Source organism: Ammospiza nelsoni, chromosome Z (genome assembly GCF_027579445.1).
Source record: "Ammospiza nelsoni isolate bAmmNel1 chromosome Z, bAmmNel1.pri, whole genome shotgun sequence".
Classification (NCBI taxonomy): domain Eukaryota; kingdom Metazoa; phylum Chordata; class Aves; order Passeriformes; family Passerellidae; genus Ammospiza; species Ammospiza nelsoni.
In genome coordinates, this window is record NC_080669.1 from 1,183,364 (window position 1) to 1,207,657 (window position 24,294).

Genomic DNA, 24,294 nt, shown 5'->3' on the forward strand with positions numbered 1-24,294 from the left:
TCTCTACTTATGACCTTTAAAAGGAATAATCTCGACAAAACCAATGACAGCATTGTTTTTGATGCACTCTACAACCCTCTGTCACAGAGCTCAGCACTGAACTGTGCCAACAGGGCAGAGGGGATGTGGGCCCAGCTCATTTCAGTCTCTGGATCAAGGAGTGTCTCTGGTTTGTTACCCTGTGCATTATCTGGAATTCTTCTGGGAGGTACAAACACAAACCAGACACCATTGCCTATAGCAGAAGCGATCTTTCAAAGAGCTGTGGAGAACTAATCAAACCTTAACTGGAAAGTAATCAAGATTTTAATACAGCTACATGTGAGAAACAGTGTACCCCTTCTTTGCACCAGCACCACATGGAAAATCTTCCACTGCCAGGAGTATGAGATAACAGGAGCACAGGAATTTCTGGAGAGTAAAAATATCTTAACTGCTATGTACAGAAATCATCTTGTAAGGAAGGATTTTCAGGTACCACCCCTTTCAAACCCAGAGATGGGGATGAATGTCCAGGCCTGAGGAAGAGCAGGATGGTCGTTTGTGGCCATCAGAACATGGGATACTGCTAAAAATCCAGTTCTTGTTTCCCCTGTTGGACACAGTTTTCAGCTTGGAAAGAAGTGGGAAGAGTTGCATGTTGGAACTTGCTTCTCCCAACAGAAGATCTCAAAATGTGGAAAAATGAGCTCTTAACTAGAGAGGTGAAGAAATCTCCTCAGGACATCGTGAAGAAACACAAACCATTCTACAGTGAAGACTGAATTTTGCCTCAGACCATCCATGTACATGATTTTTCACAAGACTTCAAAGTGTGCAGAAATGTTCCTCCAGGAAAAAGTAAAGTAACAGGTACCTGGAAAAAAATCACGGGGATTTTTCTGCTTCAAATGAAGCTACTCCTACTGAAATGCCTGCAGTATTAACAGGCTGGGTGAGCAAGCAACAATTTTCTTTCCTGAGTCACCTAAAACAATTTCCAATTCTACATGATATATCTTAAAACTTCCAGGCCAGGAGCTATCTCCCTGATCCAGCACATCCACATTCATGACATGCATTTTTTCAAGCCTAAAAAAATGATAAAAATGTACCTAATCAGTTCATAACCCTGTTCACTCAGAAGGAAACATATCCAGTGGCAAATCTTGACAGAAAATAAACATAAAATCCATTTTAAATACGGGGGAACTACAAATACTTAAACTCAGCATGAGTATGGAAAATCTTCTCTATAAAGCCAGAATTGCGGTTTGCTTTTCTATTTAGTGGATTTTTAGTAAGATGGGCATTGTAGTGCTGCAAGCCACAACACACTGTCTGAGGGAGAGAGAAATCAAACAGCATTGACCTCAGAGTTGCATTTCAGATAATGTAAAGCTTGTAAGTAAACTTGAAGAAACTCAGTTTTTCTGCACATTCATTTCATGAGTCAACCTGTGTGTTCCTGCCTGACTCGCAGCTATGTTGAGTGAGGCAGCAATATTTCCAAATCATTAAATCATCTGCAAGTGCTTTCCTCCTCCATCAAGCATTCCTAAGCCTTTCTCTCTCCACAAAAGCAAAGACAAGATTATTTCCTCTCCAAACACAGCCCACTCAGCTACAGCTGCCATGTCTGCAGCAGCCAGACCACGCACCCCTTCAGCAGGAACGGTTTTTCTTAGGTCAAGTGGAACACATGCCTAATAAAGAATTCTGAATTGCTCGCATGAATTAATAAACAAGCCTTCTGAGCTGTTTTGTACGTACAATAACAGTTTTTAGATATGACAGCAAAGCTACAAATGCTCTACTACTTGACCTGCAATGTAGCAGCAGAGTTTTCATTTAGCAGCCCCGGCAGGCTCGGCAGGAGGAAGAATCCAGCAGCAGCTTCTGATGGTTCCCACTGATGGTGGGATTTTGACCTCTCCACAGTCAATGGCAAGACACTGTGTGGATCAGGATTTCACTCACTGCATGTTCATCTTCCTCTGCTGTGAGATCTGCTTGGCTATATCCTAATACCACTTTCCTGTTTTTTGACATGAGCTTACCTTAAAATGCTACCTTAAAATACCAGACACAAAAATCATAATGAAGACTGTCCTAAGCAAAACCTAAGTGAAACCTAAGCGATAACAAGGAGCATTGTGAGTCTTCTGATGGATTAAATGAATTTATCCCAACTGTGACAAAAACAATGCAGAGTTTTTCCTGCATTAGGAAGAAAACATTAGGCAAATTAATTTCTAAAGTAAATCAAACTGTTTCTAAAATAAATGTTCATCCTGTCTTGATGTGCAAATAGAATCATACCATGATTTTATCTTTTCTTCATCAAGCATGACTTTATACAGTAAGTTAAATATTCAATCACAGAATTGTAGGACACACTGAACTTGCAGTTTCTCACTTTTCTTGAATTATGACAACACACATCATAAATGAGCAGTAAGGCCATGTAATATTCCAAGGCCTGTAGAAATGCTAATGGAACATGCTAAAGGAGGTTTCTAACTACTTTGATTCACCTACCCAAATTCCTAGTATACCTCTAAATTTAGACTCAATAGTGAACTTACTGATCAGTTAAACTCTCCTGAGCTGAAACGTTTGTGGACTCCTTTTAGACTCCAAATACTTTTTCCCTGAAAATTTCCTCTTGCTGATCGTTCTGTTTCACAATTTTGTTTCATAACAATATTTACATTTTTTGAATTTTTGGCGTTTGTTACATACACTGAATTTTGAGAACACAATGTCCTCCACTGAAGTCAACTGTTGTGCTTTGGATCTGCCCAGATTTAAATCTCTAATGTCATTCCTCACAGTCTTACACTATTCCTGTAAAACAACTGCTCCTTCAGTGAGGAACTAAACCTTCTTCTAATAACAAGGAAACAAAATACTAAGTAGCTAATACTAATAGCTAAGTCTTTTCTTTTTCCAACAACTTTTATTTACAACAGATTAGGACAAAATGACCACAAGTATTGTGCTTGCAAGAGATTCCTCAAGCTAAAAATTAGGTATATACCTTGCTAAGTTGGCTGACCTTAACAACTCTGTGGGTACAAGACGTCCTTAAAACTTTGTTTCTCTCTCTGATAATTATTTCTTTCATTAATTATGTTTAGTGGTCAGCATAGCCTGGACATGACTGTGCAACATTGTCCAAGCCCCTTAACCAGTCACCCTCACAATTTAATCACCACTACAGGGTGTTAAAGAGACATTGGTGAAAGATGCTGGACATCTCTGATTGTGCTGATTATACATTCAGAGTCTAAGATGTTCTTTACTGCAAATAAACAAGAAGGCAAGATCACTCTTAGCTCACACACTGTAGGATGCCAAGCCATTACCAGATTTTGACAACAGAAAATGCAAAATGGTCACTTTGCTGAATCATTTCTGTTGTTCCCAAACTGTGTTTATAAGACACTGGGATAGAACAGTCTAATGTCAGTTTTGTCCGTAGAAATATGTTTTGGCAGTAAGTAGACACTATTTGTGAGACAGACCTGGAAAAGACTCAAGGAAAGAGGTTTCACAGTTGTATTGTGAGAACTCCTCTCACTCAAGACTCCCCTGTCGTGTTTTGAATGAAGTCCCAAAGGCAGCAAAACTGTCATGAAACTTCTACCCTTTATTCCTCCTGTTGTCTTTGACCAGCTGATTTTACATTTAACTTATTCTGCGTTGCTTGACTGTTTATTAGGGTGAAAAATCTCCAGGCTATTTCAGGATACAAAAACATATGAACCACCCCAGTTTCAGCCAGGGTGGTGCTGACAGAAGCCAGAGATCAATTCCATCTACAGAACAGTCTTTTCTTTAGCACTGACAGAGCACAGATATTTGGGCAGGTCACATCCATGTTTCCATGTGCCTTTGTGACCAGCCTCATGTGTCCATGGCATGAGGGACAGAAGGACACTCTTTACTCTGCATTAACACACAGGACAGCACCTTGATCTCTGAGACAGCTTCCAGGAGTCACCCATATCGTGCTGGCAATAAAGAATTAGGAACTCCTACTTCTAAGGTACCCCTAGGAAACTGAGAGTTACATATAAACAACACCTGTGTTTTTGAGCCACTGCAGTGCAAAATACTTCTCTAACACATTTATACATGCACAGTTAATGAAGCCATGGTAAAGACAGACACAACTTACATAGTCATGAAAGGCTTTTGCTTCACTTGAGTGTTCACATGTTTCTCGTCTTTCTGGAGCTGCACAGTAGAGATCCCAGAACACACTGCAAGGGAGAGGTTACAGGGATGGTGAGAGTGTCACTGTCATCTCATGAGCATTTTATGGCATACACACACCCCACATGGATGTTCCTATACAGAAACGTCACTCTCTCTCCAAAGAATGAGAACACTCCCCTCTAAGGAAGAATTTAGATTTGTAAATCATCTGTGAGGAACAAGCCCTGCCATCTGATCTCTGAGGCAAACAGTGCTGTACTCCTTTAACACCACTGCACCACACACCAAGAATCTGGTGTAATATATATGAATACAACGTGTATTACTGTGCATTTAATCTTATCCCTCCAGCAACTGCTCAAACAACTTCCACAAAGCATGGGAAGGAATGAATTTGTAATAATATGGAAAGGAAAGAAAACTGGGAATCCTTCCATGGTCAAGGTTCCTGGAGCCACAGAACAATTTGGATTAGAAGGATTTTAGAGCCCATCCAGTCTCCAACAACTTCTACTATCCCAGGTTACCCTAAGCCTCATCCAGCCTGGCCTTGGGCACTTCCAGGGATGGGGCAGCCACAGCTTCTGTGGACAAATGTCCAATGCTGTGCTTAAACCAAAGCTCCCTGAGAATCTGATGCCTGGGCAAGCACAAAAATGCATGGGCATCTTCTTAGGTCATAAAGAATAAAAGGAAGGGTATCATGGCACATAATCCCATTGGTCTTCCCCACAAACTCCTTCAACTATACTTATATACCAATCAGGTCTACCACAAAGTTTCTGGAATGAAACTGGGTCTATGCTAGAATGACTTAATAATATATTTGAATAATAAAATTTGTTGGAGTTTCATAGCAGTTTTTTACTGGTTTAGACTTAATCCTCTATAACTTAATCCAGCACCATAATAGGGATTTATGGACAATTTGAGCCCTCTGCTGCAGACAATCAAAATTAAGGATAATGCAGACATTAGGGATAAAAGGGACACGTTCTTGCCAGGCTTCCATCACACAGCAAGAGCTGTGAAAGAATGGCCAAAGAAGGATACCCCACTTCCCATGCAGCTGTGCAAATCACTTGGGTTCAAATGGGACCATTTCCAAACCTGTGAATTCCTGTACTCCTCACAGCTGGGCATATTCTCTGCACTTCTGCATTTCTTCAAACACAGGCTTTTGGATAGATTAAAATAATGAATAAATACCATGGCTACACAGCACTGCCTATGAGCACTCTTCTCCCCTGGGGAATTCTACACACACAGCTGTGGACTGCAGACTGAGCAAGCTCACATCAACTCAGTCTCCGTATTTACTGTGTTTTCTTTCCAAATGCAACCATTTATGATATGTAGGATGACCCCTTAGCTGCAAAATGTGCTGGAAGGTGGTGAAGAAGGAAAGCCAGGCCACCTCCTTTCTTATCAAAGCTCTATGCAGTATTTCTTTTTTTCTGTATCCAATATCCAGTATCTTTTTCTGTTATTTCATTTTCTGTATCTAATTTTCTGTTATTTTATTCCTTAACAAGAGAATGCTTCTTAATCCTAATCCTCTTTTTTTTTTTTACTGTGTTCACCTGAATTTCTTGCCTCCAGCAGCTGGAACTGGACATCAATATATTCTAGGAAAATCAGAGGAGAAGAAAACTGGTACTTACCACCACCAGGAATGCAAGAATCCTGGGGGCTCCCCCAGTGTGATGTTTTTTTCCCATCTTATCTAAAATGATAAAAACAGAGGTGTACATTGTGATCATTGTGCTGGCATTTGATCATTGTGACTAAGAAATACTACATAATTCAGATAGAAAAAGGATGAGGAAGAGAAGATTCCACAGTTATGAGACACTTTATGGTCATCAATTTGGATGCCCTATTTACTTACTTTTCTATATTTATTGATATAGCTCATCCTTTAAATTAGCTCCTCTTGTGCTAGGGGAGCATAGTTTAGAATTTTATTCTTTGGGGTTTTTTTAAATTCTGAGTATATTGCGTACTACTTTAAGGTCCAAAATGCATGATTAAAGAAGTGATTATGAAGTACCGTTGAAAGCTGAGATCTTTTCCCATTTGCACAGGAGCGATGCTGTGGATTCAGCAGGTGGCACTCTTCCCCCCGCAGCCAGGGCCAGCAGCGTTTTATAATCCTCTAGGAGTGCTTCAGTCACAGGTAATGCGGCCAAAGTGAGGCAGCGCCACTGCCACAACCCAGCTCTCCCACCAGCCAGGGAACACGCACAGCTACTCTGGCAAGCTCTCCTGTGCTGGCAAGCTCTCCTCAACACCTCTACTGCCTGGGACTTCCTTCCCACCAAGGAAACTGGGTCTGCTTGGGGCTCTTTTCAAAGGAAATGCAGTTTAAGAACTGTCAGCTCCTGAATTCAAACTTTTGTGGTTGATCAGGGAACCCATCAGACAACACCAATCGCAGCAACAGCATCTGTTTCTCTGCAAAACTTTCCAAATGTGGTACCCTAACTGTAATCACACAACCACCTTTTCAATGCCAGTCGGTAGCTTGTCCTTAACTACAAAATTTAATAGTTTGGGCTATTACAAAGCCCACACAACACTGTCCAGAAGAATGTCTCATGTTAGAACCTGGTGGATCTTTGGTGCATACTTTGCATTGTGTGCACTGCAAACTCCTCTAGTTACGATGACACACAGCATAATTTCCTGTCCAACTCTCTTAAAAAGGAGTTGTTAACAGCACAAATCATATTCTTCTCTATAGATAGAAGCAATGGCAGACAAGAAGAAGGTTATTTTAATTAAATGCTTAAACAGCCTTAATATGAAAGAAATTTAAAGTGACAGATCTATATACAAATATGTAAAAATACATAAAAGCATACTATTAAAGGTGGATATAGTGTTCATACTGCCAGGGTCTTTCCTAAAGCTGGCATTTTTTAGAGAGACTTAAGATTCTCAATTTGCACTTGATTTCCACATCCAGTTCTTAGGAAATTCAAACCCATGCAAGTTTTGTCAATACAGAATATGTAGCTCATATACCCAAAATGTTGCTTGGACTTACATGGAAAATCCATACAGAAAACCTCAAACTTAATGCAAATTTGACATATTATATGAACACAACTCTTTAAAAATAATTATGCTATTTTAAATTGTCTATAAAGATAACATTGAGTCACTATCACTTGAGTTGGTAAAGCTGGCAGAATGAAAACCAACATCCCTCACACAGTAGCTAATACACAAAAAACATATTTCACAAAGTTCCTGAAGTGCTTAATTGCCTAAAGTTCCTAAAGTGCTGGCAGGAAAAAGTGATGAACATTTGGAAGCCAAAGCCACTACAAAGGTATGACACACTCTTCAAATACACTTCTCTGAGGCACAGCTGCTCCTCATGCACCCTGGGAATGTCTTGGAAAGACTTGTATTAATAATCAGGAACACACAGTACCTTTGAGAAAGTTCAAAATCACATAATGAAGAGATGCATTGTACAACCAGAATGAAAAAGGGGTTCCTGAAGCAGAAATTTCATTTGCTTAGCAGTAAAAATTATGTCTGTGAAGAACACCCACATTATGTTTAAGCAGTGATTGTTTTCTTCAAAGCAGGGCCTGGTGAGGAAATTACCCAATTCGGGTCTTTTGTGGGTCCTGGGACATATGTCATCTTGAGAAACTGACTGGGAGGAGGAGACTGAAGGGAATGTGGAAGTTTGGGACTCTTTTAAAGGATTTTTGTTTTGTTTTGTTTTAAATATCCGTACTTGTGTCTAACATAGCAGATGCAGTCTGTCTGATCAATGGGACTTATGAAAAATTATTATTTATGAAAAAAACCAACCAACCAAACAAAAAAAAACCCCAAAAAACCAAACAAAAAACCAAACCAAATCAACAAACAAACAAAAAAAACCAAAAACAACAACAACAAAAAAAAAACTTCATTGTCAAGTGTGATTGAGCTCAAAGCCAGAGAATGATTAATGGGAAATGCCCACCAACCAGGTCCAGGCCAGGCTAATGGCATTATCCAAGGCTGGAATCTGATTTCCAGGATAGAAAATATGTGAGATAAAAATCAGGTCTTCAAGAGAAGCATACAAAAGTCAAACTAGACACAAAAGCATGACAAAAACACTGGGATGCTGAGGACAACCATCCCTAAGTTACAGAGTATCACAGTGGATTCATGGATATCCAACTTCTATTTTCCTTTAATATGGTTCCATTCCTCTGAGTCACAGTCCCTGGCAGATCTGTGAGAGAGGGCTCTTAACCTTTATCCACCACTGGCTGCCCTACAGCTCAGACAATCTGTGTGTGCTCTTCTTTTAAGCCCCAACACTCAGCTTTAATCTCAACTGTTTAACTTAAAAATGAAACCCACCCAAACTGAGAGAGCATCCAGCCCAGCAGTCACAGAACCATTCACAGAACTGCCAGCACATTTACCCACCTGCACTGCTAATCAGTGAGGGAAATAAACTCACAGCTCGTACCTCATACCCAGTCTGGGCAATACTAATTGTCCCTGACCTGTGCTTACCACCTCTTGGTGAGTACAAGTCTTACTTTTAAAGATTTGATATATCCTTATGTTTCAGTGTTCAGACCTGAGAACTTCTCTGTAACTCAAGACTGAATTAGTTCTAAAAGCTGAGTTTCCAGACACTGTATTTAATGTTTTCAGGAAATCCAGATGTCATACCAGCTCTGCTTCTGCCAACAGTTCATTTTGCAAAAACATCATAAAAACAAAGTGAGCAAAATTTACCTTGTGCAATGCATTATTTACAAATGACAGCTGTTTTGGAAAAGCCAAGATGATACTCTACATTATTTTTCTCTTATTTTTCCAGTGTTTTACCACAGAGATAAAACAATTGTCAAAAACATGCTTTATTATAAATGTAAACCGATCCTACTACAATTCTACCCTTTTTCCTTATCTGTGCTTTGTCAGTTTTGTGTGAACATCACAAACAACTCTCTGGATTTTCATTTTCCCCTCTTCCATCTCCAAAATGTCATCATCAGGATAATAATTTAATTAGTTTTTGGAGGAGGATCACTTAAAGCAGCAAATGTTCCTAGGACAATATCTTGCCTATTTTTTCCCAACTTCTGCTCACTATTCCTATTACTACTACTACTACTACTACTATGCTATTGTCATTATTATCAATTATTGATAGTGTTGTTGTTGTAATTATCTTATATGTTCTTGTCAAAGATAAAAAAACAATAATAAACCCAGAAGACTTCAATGTGTTCAGCATACATTTTTATCCTAGGGCAAAAGTAAAATGCTGATGAGACACAATTTACTTCAACCTTCACAAGATGCATACAGAGTCTTTGAAAAGACTCTTAAAAAATCCCAAAACAACTGTGTAAAGGTAAAAATTCCATTAGCAGTTGAAAGTGTTTAAAAAAGCAGGACCTAAGTGGTTGTGGCAGTCATTGATTCAACAGATGAAAAGAAGTGAAGTGGTTAAAAGCATGGTGAGAGCAGAAAGAGATCAGCAGTGCTTCAGAGAAGGAGAACTGATAGTGTATGACAGTGGGATGTAAAATACATTTAGAAGGGCCCATCATTCACAATTGGAGATATCAATAGTAAGTTAAAAGGTGATCAAAACTGAGTACCACTGAAGTGTTCTCCAGCATGCCCACTTATTAGAGAAAATAGATTAATCTTCCCCAGTGTAGAATGGGGATTACAAACCACAGCAAAAACAGTCACAAAAGATCGTGTAAAATGACGTGGCAAACTGTGTTCTGGAGGATAAGGAACAGCAGATTGAAGCAAACTGATACCCAAGGTTTTCACTGCTCTTATTCTAGACCAAATCATATTTATTTCACTTGCAAGCCCTCAGAAGTCATGTAAAAAACTCACCTCTGACAAAAATGTCTGAGCTGATTTCTGTGCTCCTACATGGAGCAGATATTCATATACGTACAGTGCTAATCTGAAAAATAAACAGAAAGGACAATATTTAGAATTGTGCATTTGTTTGCTCCTCTACTTCAGAAATAAAGGATTATCACAAGTTTGAGATATGCCCCACTGCCTTCCACAAACCACAAAGTAATGAAGTGCCAAATCTATTACCTCTACCAGAATTTTTCAACTAGACATGCAGGTCAATCTGACCAGAGGTGTTTAAATAGTCATTAATTAAAATGTTATTAAGCCCCCAAATTACTTAATGTCAACATTTTTAATATTTGGACAAGTGCCCAGTGAGCTAACAAGTGACCCAGTGCTGCTCTGAGTGAGCATGCTTACTGTAAATACAATATATTCATACAGCATCACTGATTGCTTTTCCAGGTCAGCTTTTTTAGCATGTGGAATGTGTCAAGCTGTTAGCACTCTTGAAAAATAGCCCTGTGGTTTTTCCAAAAAACATGGAAACTTCAGGCTGCATCAGGAGAAGCAATGGCAGCCTTGATGCAGGGCATGGCCAAACAACAACAGCTCTGCAGCAAACGGAAAACAGATCCTGAAATTCATCCAGACCTGGGCTCTGATGGCAGCAGAGCTACAAATGACTGCCACAGCTCCAGCTGACTCCCCAGAGCCTCCTGTTTGTCTGTCTGCAAGCCTCCAGGCTGTCCAGGAGGAGGAGGAGGAGGAGGAGGAGGAGGGGAAGGAGGAAGAGGAGGAGAAGGAGAAGGAGAAGGAGAAGGAGAAGGAGAAGGAGAAGGAGAAGGAGAAGGAGAAGGAGAAGGAGAAGGAGAAGGAGAAGGAGAAGGAGAAGGAGAAGGAGAAGGAGAAGGAGAAGGAGAAGGAGAAGGAGAAGGAGAAGGAGAAGGAGAAGGAGAAGGAGAAGGAGAAGGAGAAGGAGGAGGAGAAGGAGAAGGAGAAGGAGGAGAAGGAGAAGGAGAAGGAGGAGGAGAAGGAGGAGAAGGAGAAGGAGGAGGATGTCTTTTATATATGCTACCTGCACTGTTTCTAAGAAGTTAAATATATTTGAATGCATGTAGTAATACACAGCAATGCTTATTTTAAAAATTCTCCCTATTAATTTTCAAAAACTTGTAGACAGCTACACAAAGAAGAGAGGGAGAGGACTTGTCTTCCTCTTCAAAACCCAATGCCATGTTCTCTGTGATCACTGTCATCAAGGCTCTGCTGGAGCAGTAATTATTGCAGTAACCTATCAAGTGTGAAATTTTAAAATCTCAGAGATCTTCCCCAAAAATGGTTTTCACTAGTTGTTTGTACTTTGTGCATGCAATACATACACATATTACTTTACTCTCTGTCCAACTTCAAAGCAAAGATGTACTTTTTTCTCAAATTAAATATATATAATTCAAACATGTGACTAGTTTCAGTTTGAACTCTCTAAGTACTGTGGGGAGAGAGGATTTCTTAAGAGTTGATTTAATTCTTCCCAGTTCAACTTCCATGCAAATTTTAAGCAATAAATGTTGTAGACTAAATCTAAGACAGATGTAAGAGACAGAGAAGAAACGCTTTTCTGCCACAGCCCATACATCCTGAATACCCAGTTATGCTTTAAAGCACCTCATCTGTCTTATGAGAGTCCCTTTTTTGTTCAGATCCAAACATGAAGCCTGCAGCCCCGATAAAAGGGTTTGTGTGATCCCATCCTTCCTGCCCGTGAAGGAAGGTGGAGCAGCACAAACGCCGGGTTTGCTGCGGGGGTTACAGCACCCCCGCGGCTCTGCCATGGACTGAAGGCTTTGGCAGACGGGGCACCTTGATGCCCACACTGACAGCACAAGGCTCTAATGCCCAGAGAGGTTTGTGCCTCCTCTCAGGACTCTGGGGTGCCTCCAGAGAGCTCCTGCACAGCCCAACATCCCTGCCTGTCCCCACTGTCCCCACTCCAAAAACACAAGATATTTCAGCAAGACAACCCTAAAACTTTTGACTTAAACACACAGAATGTGCTAATCAAGCACAATGCTAACCTCTCCAGCTCTGTGTAAATGCTGTTACCTCTTGGGCTAAACAAACCAGCAGTGCAATGAAATGGTGTTTAATGAGTGCGTGGAGGGTAAATGTGGCAGATTTCAGTAGAAGGCTTTAGGCTTCCAAGTTGATCCAGTTGTGGCAAATCCCAGAGTGCCAAAGATTGTGCCAGGAGAGGTGGGACCACAGATGGGGCACAAGAGCACAGCACAGAATAACACCATGGGGTCTTACTAGGTCTGTATGGCTGCCCCAGCCCTGGTTACTGTGCTCTCAGGAAGCCTTTGCAGAATGTAACTATGTTATGGGTTCATTCCGAAATAAATGCATTCATCGCAGAGATCAAAAGAGGTTTCCCTGTGTCACAAGGAAGGATCAATGGGAAACTGATACTCTGGGGAAAGACAGAGAGACGCCCAAAAAGGTGCAACATAGTGTAACAAGGAGGAATACCAAAATTACAAACTGTAACGACAGGCGAGGAACAGAAAAGACAAAAACCAAGCTACAGTTCAAGTGTGTGCAATGAACAAATTAATGAACTATTTCACATCCTGTCACAAGACTAAGAAAGAATTAGTGAGGTGGTTCTCAACACCAAAAGACTTGAGTTTGAAGTGATGTTTTAAGAAAAGACAGTTTTTACTCATTAAACTGGTGTGAGAAACCGTGCGGAAGCAGCAAGCAGACATATGTCGAATTTTCACGTTTGCATACTTGTTGACATCCCATGAGTAATGTGAGGAAAAAATATTTCCAATCAATTTATGACAATGCTGCAGTAATTTCTGTTAAAGACATGACACAGGCCAGAGCTCCCCCCTCCCTGCCAAGACAATTAGAGCACACATTCATCTGTACCCTGATGATGCATTCACTCCATTAACAAACAAAAAAGGTTACTGTCTGACTCATGTTGCTAACCTGGTACACTTTGCCTCAAGTTCCTGCTCTAATTGGACAAGGCATTCCTACATCCCACAAGCAGCTACTGGATTCCACAGAAAAGAACCATTTAAGTGGTTCAAGTCAAGCATTTATCAGAATACTACCAGGAAATAAACAGTAATTCCTCTAACTGTGCCGTGGAAATTGCATTCCTACGTTTTAAAGATGGGGAGATGCAATTAGCTTAATGAGAACTTACAACTCAAGCCTTGCAGCGCTGTTTCCATTGATGGAAACATGGAGAACTCACCCAATTCCAAACCAAAAGACTAAGACTGCACATCACACAAGTGTTCCCACCACTTCCTCCGTCACCAAGAGCCTTTATGCTGCTAACATCTGATGCTGGATGTAAAAAAATAAAGTATCTATAATGGGAATGTTCCAGATCTGAGCATCACCAAGATATATTTATAGCATTTTTAGATTGTTAAGACGTAATTTTTTGAAAACTCTTCCTGTATGGAGAGTTTAGCATATGGCACATCATCCATTTAACTTTTGGTGGGTTCAAAACAGTAATTAAAGAACTAGAAAATCAATATCCATACATAATTGTAAGTCTGAGTGAAGCAGCTGAGCAAGAATGAAAAGCAACTTCATAGAAGAGATCTTAAATGTTACTCTCCATGTTTCAGAAGACCTCATGCATTCCCAAATTACTACTCTGCTCAGAGAAGTAGCTTTTCTGTTGTTTTCAAGAAATGTTTCTAGACTTCAGTTCAAATCCATATTTCATTTCAAATCTTCACTCAACTCACATTCAAATTACAAATCCCATTCTCTAAAACAAGAGCAAGTAGCACTGACTCTTAGCATGTATTTGAAGTGGGGGTTTTCTGAACAAATTTTCTTGACTCCACTAATTCAGTACTTTAAAACCTGCTCCAAGGCTCCTGAAGGCAAGCTGGTTTTACCAAATTTCAACAAACACTGGTAATCAATCCTTCTAAGGAAGTTTATTTAACATGCCAAACCACACTTTCTGACCTATTTGGTCATACTGACCGTAATTTTTTGCTCCTTCTCTCTCCCTGTTTTTAGCATATTTATATGGTAATATAATTTGTTCCTAAGCATGTATCTTTAATATATTTGTGATATAGATATATGTATATGTATATATATATTTATTTTTATGTATGTATGTATGTATGTATGTATGTATGTATGTATGTATGTATGATAGATAGATAGATAGATAGACAGATAGACAGACAGACAGACAGAAAGAAAGAAAGAATCTTTTTCTACTCATCTCACCTGAGATTTAGGATGTCCGAAAAACTGGCCTCCTGAAGCGAGGCCACCCTCCCCTTGGTTACTGCTCTGATAGCACAATAAACACCAGCAGGGTTTTTCGGTTCACCCACATACCTGCAGCTCACTTTTTTTTGGGTATGTATGTCCTCATTTCACACACTGTTGCTGCTTGAGCTCCTGCAGACTTCAAACACTGGCACAGCTATTTCCAACCACACGTTAAGTTGAGCACTAGTGTGTAAGTAAACACTGAATAGATATTTGGTATGCGCTGATCTTTTGGGAAAGATCAGAGATGTGTGCCGTGGTAGTGTCTGCAGTCTCCCCCACAAGCACTTAATTGCATGGTTTTACATATTTTCACCAGCTAAGGATGCCTTGGTTTGTGCTGTCACACTGCAGCCTTCCCCACATTGCTTTTATCTGACTCTGGCTGAATTTCATATTCGTTTTTTGTCTCAGTTCTCAGCTCGCAGAAATTACTACAGATCCAGACTACTGAAGAATCAAAACACTCTTCTTAAGGCTCCAACCTGACTGGGACAATTTCCATCAATTCCCAAATACTTTATCAAAGGGCAAGTTTTCCTGATGACCTCCGGAATTTCAAATTTTAAAACTATCATTTTTTCACCTCTGTTTGGCATATATATTCCTCAAGATTTCCAGTAGTTTCACAGGCTTCCTGGTCCATGGTTAGGGGAAAAAAGTAATTCATTTTATGAAAACATATTGATTTTTAAAGTCTCTAAGTAGTTTCTTTGGCTTAACCCATATAAACTACACAACTTACCATAATTATAAAATATTCCAAATGGCAGTTAAAAAATAGCTACCTGACAAAATACATTTTAAAGCGTAAGCTGAGACTTTAATAAAAATACTTGAGGTTCCACCTCTTCCTGATAGTAAAGGTGGTAACCTTGGTCTTCCCTGCTGCTTTCAATGGGATAGTAATGGGTTTTTACATGGTATTTTGTCCCTGGTATAAAATTTCCTGTATTAATGAGTTTAATGACATGACCTGGTAGTAAGCAAAGGCAGCAGCACAGAACTGGCATGGAGAGAATCCCAATCAGAGAGCAAAGCAGAGACACAGTCCTCACCAAAATGCAAACTTTAAAGCCTTAAAATCACAGAATTACTCATTGATATATGACATCTTAAAATATTACAGCTGTTCCTGAAGCAGCTGCTTGCTCTGAGTAGAAAACAACAGCCTACAGCATCCCCTGGAGAAGGCTGAGGAGGAGGAGGAGGGAGCAGGAATGCACAGAGCAGCTCCCCAGGGATGAGCTGGATCAGCACTGCCTGGACATGCAGTGCACACCAGCCTCACTGAGCAAGCAGCACCTAATTTGATTTTCATTCATACAAAGAAATCAGTGTTTCTGAGCATCTGGCTCCTACAAGGACATGGTTTTGCTGGTAGCCTTCCCAGCCCTTCTCAGGGAATGTACATTTAATACCCTGTCCAGAGAACCCCAGGATATTTAGGGTTGGACTGCTGGTCTCCCTCGTAAGTGTCATCAATAACGTTGGCCAAAAGAGTTTATTCCTCTTTTACAGCAGATCCTGGTAACACCCAGATGCAGATGTTAAATGCAGACTGTGCCATTCCCCCTACTCACTGCATGCTCCAGTTATGTGCTCAGACTGTAAAATGCAAACTCTGCACTGAGAGCTTGGTAGGACGCCCTGAAGACACAGTAACGAGTCGCCTCATGAATTTTAGGGGAATCATATGGGATGGTGACACACAAGATGAAATTCCCTGAGTATCAACCTAAAAAGTAATGGTGGAAAGTAATTTGTATGACTTATTATGAAGCAGTAAAATTTTCTTCTGGAGAGATTATCATTCTGAAATGATAAGAGTGAAGCTATCAGACCTCCGAAGTCAAAGAAATTCAGGGTACTGGTGGAGAGACTTTCTTCAGAAAAACACATAACCTGGAGAAAAGAAGTGCAAGACAAGCATGAGGTGCCTCAGGCTAAATTTTAAAAACTGATGCAATTATCAATGGAAGGCAAATAGAAAATAGTATGAGGTTACTCTGGCTGCATCCAAAAATTCATCAGTGATCCAAGAAAAGACTACAACAGCAATGAAGAAAGTAAAATAATGTAGCAATATTAACAACATTCAAGTATTTGCATCAAGCTTCAACATTCAACATTTGCATCAAGTAACAACATTCAAGTTTCCCCCCAAAAGCAGGGAGCTGTGCTGCTGTTCCTGGGAACAAACCGCCACCCGTGGCTTTGAGACTGCCACCCCCAAATTACTCAGTGTTTCCACTCAGCAACATCTCCAGATAAACTGGAGCACACAACTTGAGCTACAGCTCACCCATGATGACTTTGCTGAGCCTCCTGTCCTCTCAGACTGCCCAGGGCATGGTTTAATACTCAAATGTGTATTTTACAACTTTACAGATAATTTTCTTAGACTCTGAACTGGAAGTTACCAGAAACACCTTCCTTTTGAAATGCATAAAAGAGCCATAGTGGTTTTCTATATCCTCCCTCAATCTTTTTATAGTAAGAATACTTTCCAAACAAAGAATCCCAGCAACGAGAGGAAGGTATTTGAAAATCAGGTGGCACAAAGAGTTTATCCACACATTAGAAATCCCCAAACTTTAAAAAACCTCAGCAATAATAAAGGCTTGCAGAACTCAATTTCTACTATCAAATGTTTGATAACAGTCTAGAAAATTCGAATGCTAGCTCTCCAAACTGCCACCACTGACTAGTGTTTGAAAGGAAGAAACCAGATACAAAAGAAAATGGATGGGAAGTATTTGATTCTGCACTGACAGCTGATGTTTGGTAGAAGAACTGACAGAGAGGTGTTTTTTTTATGAAACAGGGAAAAGAGGCAAAACATTTGTCACACAGTCTCCAGCTGTGCACTTATTCTAAATCAAAATTTAAAGGGCATAAGCATGCAAAAGACTCCAGTTCTACAATGTGCAGGACCCAATTCAGACTGGTAGTTCTACTCTTAATAGTTATAAATGCATTTCTGTACATGACTTACTCAGTTCAAAAAAGGGTTGCCTTACACGTGGTTTACAGAGGAAAATAGAAAATTCTTTATTTTCTTAAGTATGTATTACTAGAGTACTCTAATCCAAACTGGATTGAGTTACTAAGTTAACTTCATGGATAACTTCACAGGCAGGCAGGACAAGAAATGCAGGATATAAGTCAATGTCACGTTGCCAAAATGCAATTTCTGCAGCAGGTAGATAGGCAAATAGGAGATTTCAACAGGGCATAGACAGGTTTTAGGATGTCAGAAGTTGGGACTGAAGAGTAAAAATAAGCATTATAAATAAATTAGGTTAAAAAAAAGGGGGGGGGCAGAATAAAAATGAGAGGAAGAAAAAAAATGGTAAAAAAATTTAAGGAAAAAAAAATCCAGATGGGCTCTTCACAGCCAGACAATTAAGGGTTCTAAAAGTGTACACTTCAGTGAGCTGATGTGCCCCAACACTGCAGCCCAATTAATATACCTGACTGAGCCAATACTGACCACAGCCACTGCACAACAACTCCCAGCACCAAAACCCCTGGGGATCACCACCCATGCCACTCTAGGCATAGCACAGGACTTAAAACTCTCAGCTTGTGATCAAAAGGAAAAAGATAGTGAAGATGTCTTAATGGAGCCAAAGGTTTACAGATTAAAAATACTGGTGAGCTCCATGCAAGAACTTTGGTCAGTTTTTCTAAGGAGAGTTTCAGAAATATTTTCCAACATATCATGAGTGATGAACCATTTCATGTAAAAATCCTCTGTAATAACAGTGCAAAAATAATATACCTTCAAAATGAACTCAAAAATGTTTTATTAAGTATAAACACCAGTTTGCTTTTTGTTCATGAGCAAACTTCTGCCTGAGCACAATTTTTCATTTCTTCTCAGTGACATTTTAAAGATTTCTGATTGAACTGCTTGAGGACACAGAAAAGTTCATTAAAAAAAAACAAACCTGCACAACTTCCATGTGTTTTCCACTTCTCAGTTAAATATGAATAGAATATTAAGATTCAGCAAATATTTGTATTTAGGATGCTGTTTACACACCACCTGAAATTGACTTGAGATATTTATGTGGTATTAAAGAGATTCTGCTCTTAAGCCACAAAAGCACACACACAGAGTACCAGATTCATGGAATGGTTTGGGTTGGAAGAGACCTTAAAGTTCATCCAGTGCCACCCCTGCTATGGGCAGGGACACCTTCCACTGTCCCAGGGTGCTCCAAGCCCTGTCCAGCCTGGCCTTGGGCACTTCCAAGCACATTGCAATAATTACACTGCTATTCCATGCTTCATTTATTGCCTTTATTCTCCTTTCTTCATTTTCCCTGTTTCTTAGCAGCAAAAGAGAAACTAATCTTGAGTTACTCTGGAAACTCTCAAAAGCAGACTTGGGCGTAAGAAGTCGGCACGTGGGAGTTACAAACAGCAGAGAACGGGGATTTGCTTTGCTGATCCTCATCTTCAACGAGACTGCTACCTGCAGAAGGAAGGGGAAGGAGACTCTCTGCTCTTCCTGCAGCCGGCCAGCATTGCCTCTGCTGTGCTGTGGGGCAGCGCTGGGGGTGGGAGAGGGGAGGCAGATGTTCCAAGACTCACCAAAGATTTTGCAAAACCCACTTCCAGCACCAACTGATGAACTAAAGCCTGTTAAGAACCTTTTCCTCTTTCTACCAACTATATATTTTTATCAGCATATACAAATAAATCCATTTATGCCTCCCTGTTTCATCTTTTATACACAGAAAGGTAGAGCATAGATTTTTTCAGACCGCTTCAGTTTTACAATGCACAATGTTCAAATCTCAGTGAAACTATGTTTATGCTATATAAAGCTTTTATGAAGAAAAACTGTGAATCAAACTCTAATATGCTCTTTTTCAAAAAGAAGTATTGATGAAAGATTCTAAACAACTGCAAAAATTCTGAGTGAAGAAAAAGGTATCAAACTTGCAGTGAATAGCATTAACATGAAAAGGAAACCAACACTTACAATTTACTACAGAACTCTCCTGTTTCTGCATTAACTGTTCACTTGATATTGGACAGAGTGAAAAAAACCGCAAAAATTTCAGCTCTCAGCTAAGTGGTGAATATCCTTCAGTCCTGTCTCACATCTAGCGGAGACAGACTGAAACAGACAAAAACAGACTATACCTGAAATGAACAAAACCAACCAGCTACCATCAAACATAAAAGGACAAGGAAAGGCATACCACAAAGATCTATGACTAAAAAAAAAGCTTCACAATATATCTGTCATATTAATTCAGTACTATGCATAATGTATCTACAAAAGTTTCTCTCCTCAAAAGGTAAAACCAGAAACAGATCTCACAAGAAATTGTACATACATACCGAAGTCTGCATTAAATGCAACATTTTTATTTGCATCAGTAGATGGCTGCATTAAAACCAAAAATAAAGAAAATGTAACTTTCTGTTTAAACTCAGAAATTATTTTTCATTAGGAATACCATTTTTTACTCTCAAGGTGACTCAAACTGAGATTGAATCTAAATCTTGTACTTAGTTGAAATACTCTGCTTTATCTTCCAAATTAATGATGCTTGACTTGGTCCTGTGTCTATTTAGAAAACAGACATTAGTTTTTTTAAATATTATTTCATTAGTATATGACAAGACAGCTTTTCAGCACAGCACCAGGCATTCACAGCTCTGGATTTCAATTTCACCTTGAAAAGCCATTCTCTCCTCAGCAGAGTTTTACTAGAAGGCTGGAGTGAAGTCCTGGAATTATATTTAGTACTAACTATAAAGTATTTATAAATCTGCATTGAGTAAATCAAATGTTTAATATATATATTAACAAAGGGTCATTTGTTATGGATTTTAGGGCAGCAGTTAGACAAAACACTGTCTTTAACACCTTCTACTTTGTGCTTATTGCCATACATAATACACACTCTTCATGCCTGTAACCTGTTTAATAACAGACATTAATTATTTATTAGCCCTCTATAAACAATTTATAAATGTACTCTTACTATAAAGCATGACTGGACTGGCCTTTACTCCCACAACAAAGGCGTCTGCAGAATTTTAACTGCTGCATTAAGAAGCAAACCCCACTTATAAAGAACTTAACAGTAATACACATTTTGGGATATAAAAATGTAGCCAAACAGGACAGCTCATCATTTATCTCAGAATTCAGTACTATGTAGGGAATTTCCCATAAATTTATGTGAAGTGGTTATAATAGCACTGCTAACAAAACTGAAGTCATGTTTAGGTGCAACAGAACAAGTTTTTTCATACCTTTGTCATGCATCTTTTGAAGAAGTCTAATTTTTCACCTTGGGTAGGCTGGAGTGTCCTACAAATACTCTTTTTAGCAAGATCACTCCAGGCACAGCTGCCTAGGGTGCCTTGCTTGCCCAGGAGAACTGAAAATTTCAGGAAAACTGTGTGGTTTGCCACTCAAGTTTTCAACAGCTTTGGAAACAATGTGGAACATTAACTGAGGGTCAGTCTTCTCTTTCAGACCAGATGACGTTCTTTATATTTTTAGTATTAAAATCAGTTAATAGTTTTAGCATGTACAACGCATCTTGTGGCTCCTTCTGGCACTGCACTGCTTCGATTTTTTTCTATAAATGTTAATTCTTCTTGCGTGAGAACTGCATTAAATTTAAAGCAAATCCTTACACCACAGCAAAACACAAGGAAAGTTCCTTAATGGCAAGACACAGGGAACAACACTTCCCTCTAAGTTTTCAAGTCTGCTGTTTGCACCTCTCCTCTCTGGGATTTTTCTCCAGCTCAGTGAGTAATCAACCACAGCTTTGTAACACTGCTAAAACTTGTGGCATTTTTCTGATTAAACTCAGAATTTTCCTTATGGAATTTTCCTTATGGGACACGTCTTTTCTGAGCAGCACAAGATCTGAGCAAACTGGCGGAACATCAACCCCAAAAATATCGGTGGTGCTACATGTTTTGCCTGTGTTGCTCATCTCTGAGAGCATGTTCAGGAGAACCAACTGCAAGTAAGACCAGATGCAAAAAAATTCCTAATCAAGAATAAAACAGCAGAGACTGTTTAACTCCTTGCTCCCAGTGGTCTGGATGCCTTCAGGAAAGAAATACTGCACCAGGGAAACATAAAATACAAATAACACAAAGGCTCATAGTGTAAGATTAACTCATGCAGTTCAAAACTGCTCATGTATTTAAAGTCAATCAGAAATATAAATCATGGTCAAGGCTGCTCTTTGTACATGTGAAAAATGCCCATCCTTAACAATAAAACGTCCTCCTCAGGTCTAAATTATGCCTTCTATGTATCATCTCACTTAACATGGACGCACAAACAGGAAAACAAACCAAACAACTTCATGCCCATATGAAGCCCACAGGATGACGACAAGGGAAGAACTGTGTAGTTTGAAAAAAAGAGAAAAGAAGCTTTGAGTTCACAAATGAAGACAAGACTAATCATCGTTTTTAAGATGTATAAGGAAAAAGTAAGCAGAGCTAACACAGAACATTCGGGTAAAGAAAACATTAGGAAAGATACAGAAGGAAAACCACAGGATGACACGCATTATGTGGCATTTAAGATCCTTGGCAAGACAGCTCAGAGCTGGATGGACAGAGGCACCAGGTGAGAATTCAAGGAGCAGAGCTGGGGGTGAGAGCAGCAGGAAAGAACACAGCTGTAGTGACAACACTGGGCTGCAAGAACGTCAGCATCCCCTAAGAGCAGCCTCTGGTCTCTTTCTAGCAAGGAAATCGAAGTGCCAACACAGCAGAGAATTTCCCGGGGTTCCCATCGTGCCTGTACATATGATGCAGTCTTTCCACTGCTTGGTCAACAAGACAAGCCCACACAGGATTTGCAGTCACTGAAAATGTCTTAAGCACCCCCCAAGGTGATGAAAACCACACTTGCAGGACTCTCATGCAGCTATCCAATCCTTCAGAGTCCCTTTAGATGCACAGCTTTGAAGGTGTCCTCACACTACAAAGCAACAATCTAAGCTGGGGGAAAAAATATATGTATGGGAATAACAACTGAACAAGCAAACCTGAGATAAAGATCTGCAAAGTCCAATGGGAGCCTCAAGACAACCCTGGCAAGATCAGCACAGCTAAAAACTGCTCATTATTTCACAATGTGTTCCCTTCCCACTGCTTCTGACCTAAATAATGTCCTTGCTTTTCAGGAGGTGGGCACTCTGTGGCTCCTCACTGCTCCCTCTCTCCAGGAGAGCACAAGCCTTACTGTGACTGAAACCTAAACCCAGGCACTCTGCCTCTTGTGCCCCAAAGGAATTGGCAAAAACCCCAAAATGAAATGCCCTTGAAAAGGGACAAGAGGTGGGTAAACACTGAACTCTACCAACCACGAGACTGCAAGAGATGGATATGCACTTGGAATTGTTAATCTCTATGGTGTCTGTCAGACTCTCTTCATCCCCAGAAATGTGGGGCTGCAGGAAAAAAGGGAACAGCATGAGGAGAAAAGAGAGTATCTGGAGGTACATGAGTCTTGCTATAGTGAAAGTAACATAAACCTGAGTCCCCATGCAGCCTACCTTTAGAAATTATTTCTATTGGGAATTCCTGCAATTTCTCCAGTCCTCCCTGAAGGCGCAACAGTCATGGAGAGATAATTTTTAACAAAATATATTTTCCAAAGGTAGCTTGTTATGGGCATCAACCATCGGCACAAACCGAAGCCCTGTGAGAGCTCTGTTACTGACACAGAACATGTCCAGGTGGCTTTGGGACATCTCCAGAGAGGGGGATTCCAGGCCCTACCTGGGCAGTATCCCAGGGCTCTGCCATCCCAAAAGAGAAGCCAGACAGACCCTGCTGCATCTCCCTTCCAGACCTGTGGGGACAGTTGGGACAAGCTGCTCACCAGCACTGGCCACAAACATTCCTCAGGAAACTCAGCATTGCCCTTCACGTCCTAAACTCTCAATGCCACACTAAAAATCTAAGTCAAAATTTTGAGTCACTTCCACGTCCTCACTTCCCTGGAAAGCCACCCACTGAAACAGAGGAAACTTTTCTCAGTACCTTCCACTGTTTTAGTAATCTTACCCATGCACTTTAATAAACGTGAGCCACTGCCTGCCTGTTTGTGAAAACCTCACATGGAATTAATGAAAGCAATATTTGCTGCTTGTTCATGAGCTTGATCACACTTCTACAGTGATGATCTCATTAACCCATCCAAATATTACAGTTTTGGGCGGGTTTATTAGAAGGAAAATATAAGAAGTAACCGTGATTTTTTATTATATTCGTCCTTAGCCAACATCACTGAAATAATTACAAGGAATTGTTGTAGATTAGTAATGAGTTGGCTCTCACAATTAGGGGGTGAACATTTTATGTACGTTAGGAGAAGTTTTTAAGATGTATAGTTATATTACTGTAATATGTCCCCCCCCCAGCATCGTTATCACCGGATGGCCTGGGGCTCCCAGTGCTGTAATTTTTCCTTATTTAGTGCTTTTCTTGTATTTTTTGTTAAAGTTTAATAAACCTTCAGAAATTTTAAAAAGCGAGCAGTTGTTTCTCACAGAAATGCAGGAGTAAAGATATTGAGAGGCTGCAATTTTTCATCATTTCCCTCATACCTGAATGTGCTTTCCTGCTTTCTTCACTCAAAAGCCTATTTTGTTTAAAACAGCAGAAGAAATATACCGTTGTCATTTAAATGTGTCAGCTGTTCCCACAACAAATGTTGATAAAGTATGTGATGTTTTGAGTCAGAAAGTTACTAATCTCTGTTACAGACTTAAAATACCTGCACTATTCATATATGGAAGCACCAAACGCCTGGTTAGAGTATAAAACTAATGTGGATTTGACGATGGCATGGAGAGATCC

At 39.9% G+C, this 24,294-nt stretch overlaps 1 protein-coding gene across 5 annotated transcripts in view; it reads right to left on the reverse strand.

Annotated features, from left to right (window-relative positions):
- Positions 1–24,294, reverse strand: part of SSBP2 (single stranded DNA binding protein 2) — a 135,442-nt gene that overhangs the window by 94,096 nt on the left and 17,052 nt on the right. For all 5 annotated transcript variants that reach the window (XM_059492921.1, XM_059492920.1, XM_059492922.1 and 2 more), the window contains exons 2-4: positions 10,105–10,177; positions 5,871–5,932; positions 4,166–4,250 (exon numbers count right to left, since the gene is read on the reverse strand). In XM_059492921.1, coding sequence (XP_059348904.1) covers positions 4,166–4,250; positions 5,871–5,932; positions 10,105–10,177 — 220 coding nt within the window. The remainder of the gene's footprint in view (positions 1–4,165; positions 4,251–5,870; positions 5,933–10,104; positions 10,178–24,294) is intronic.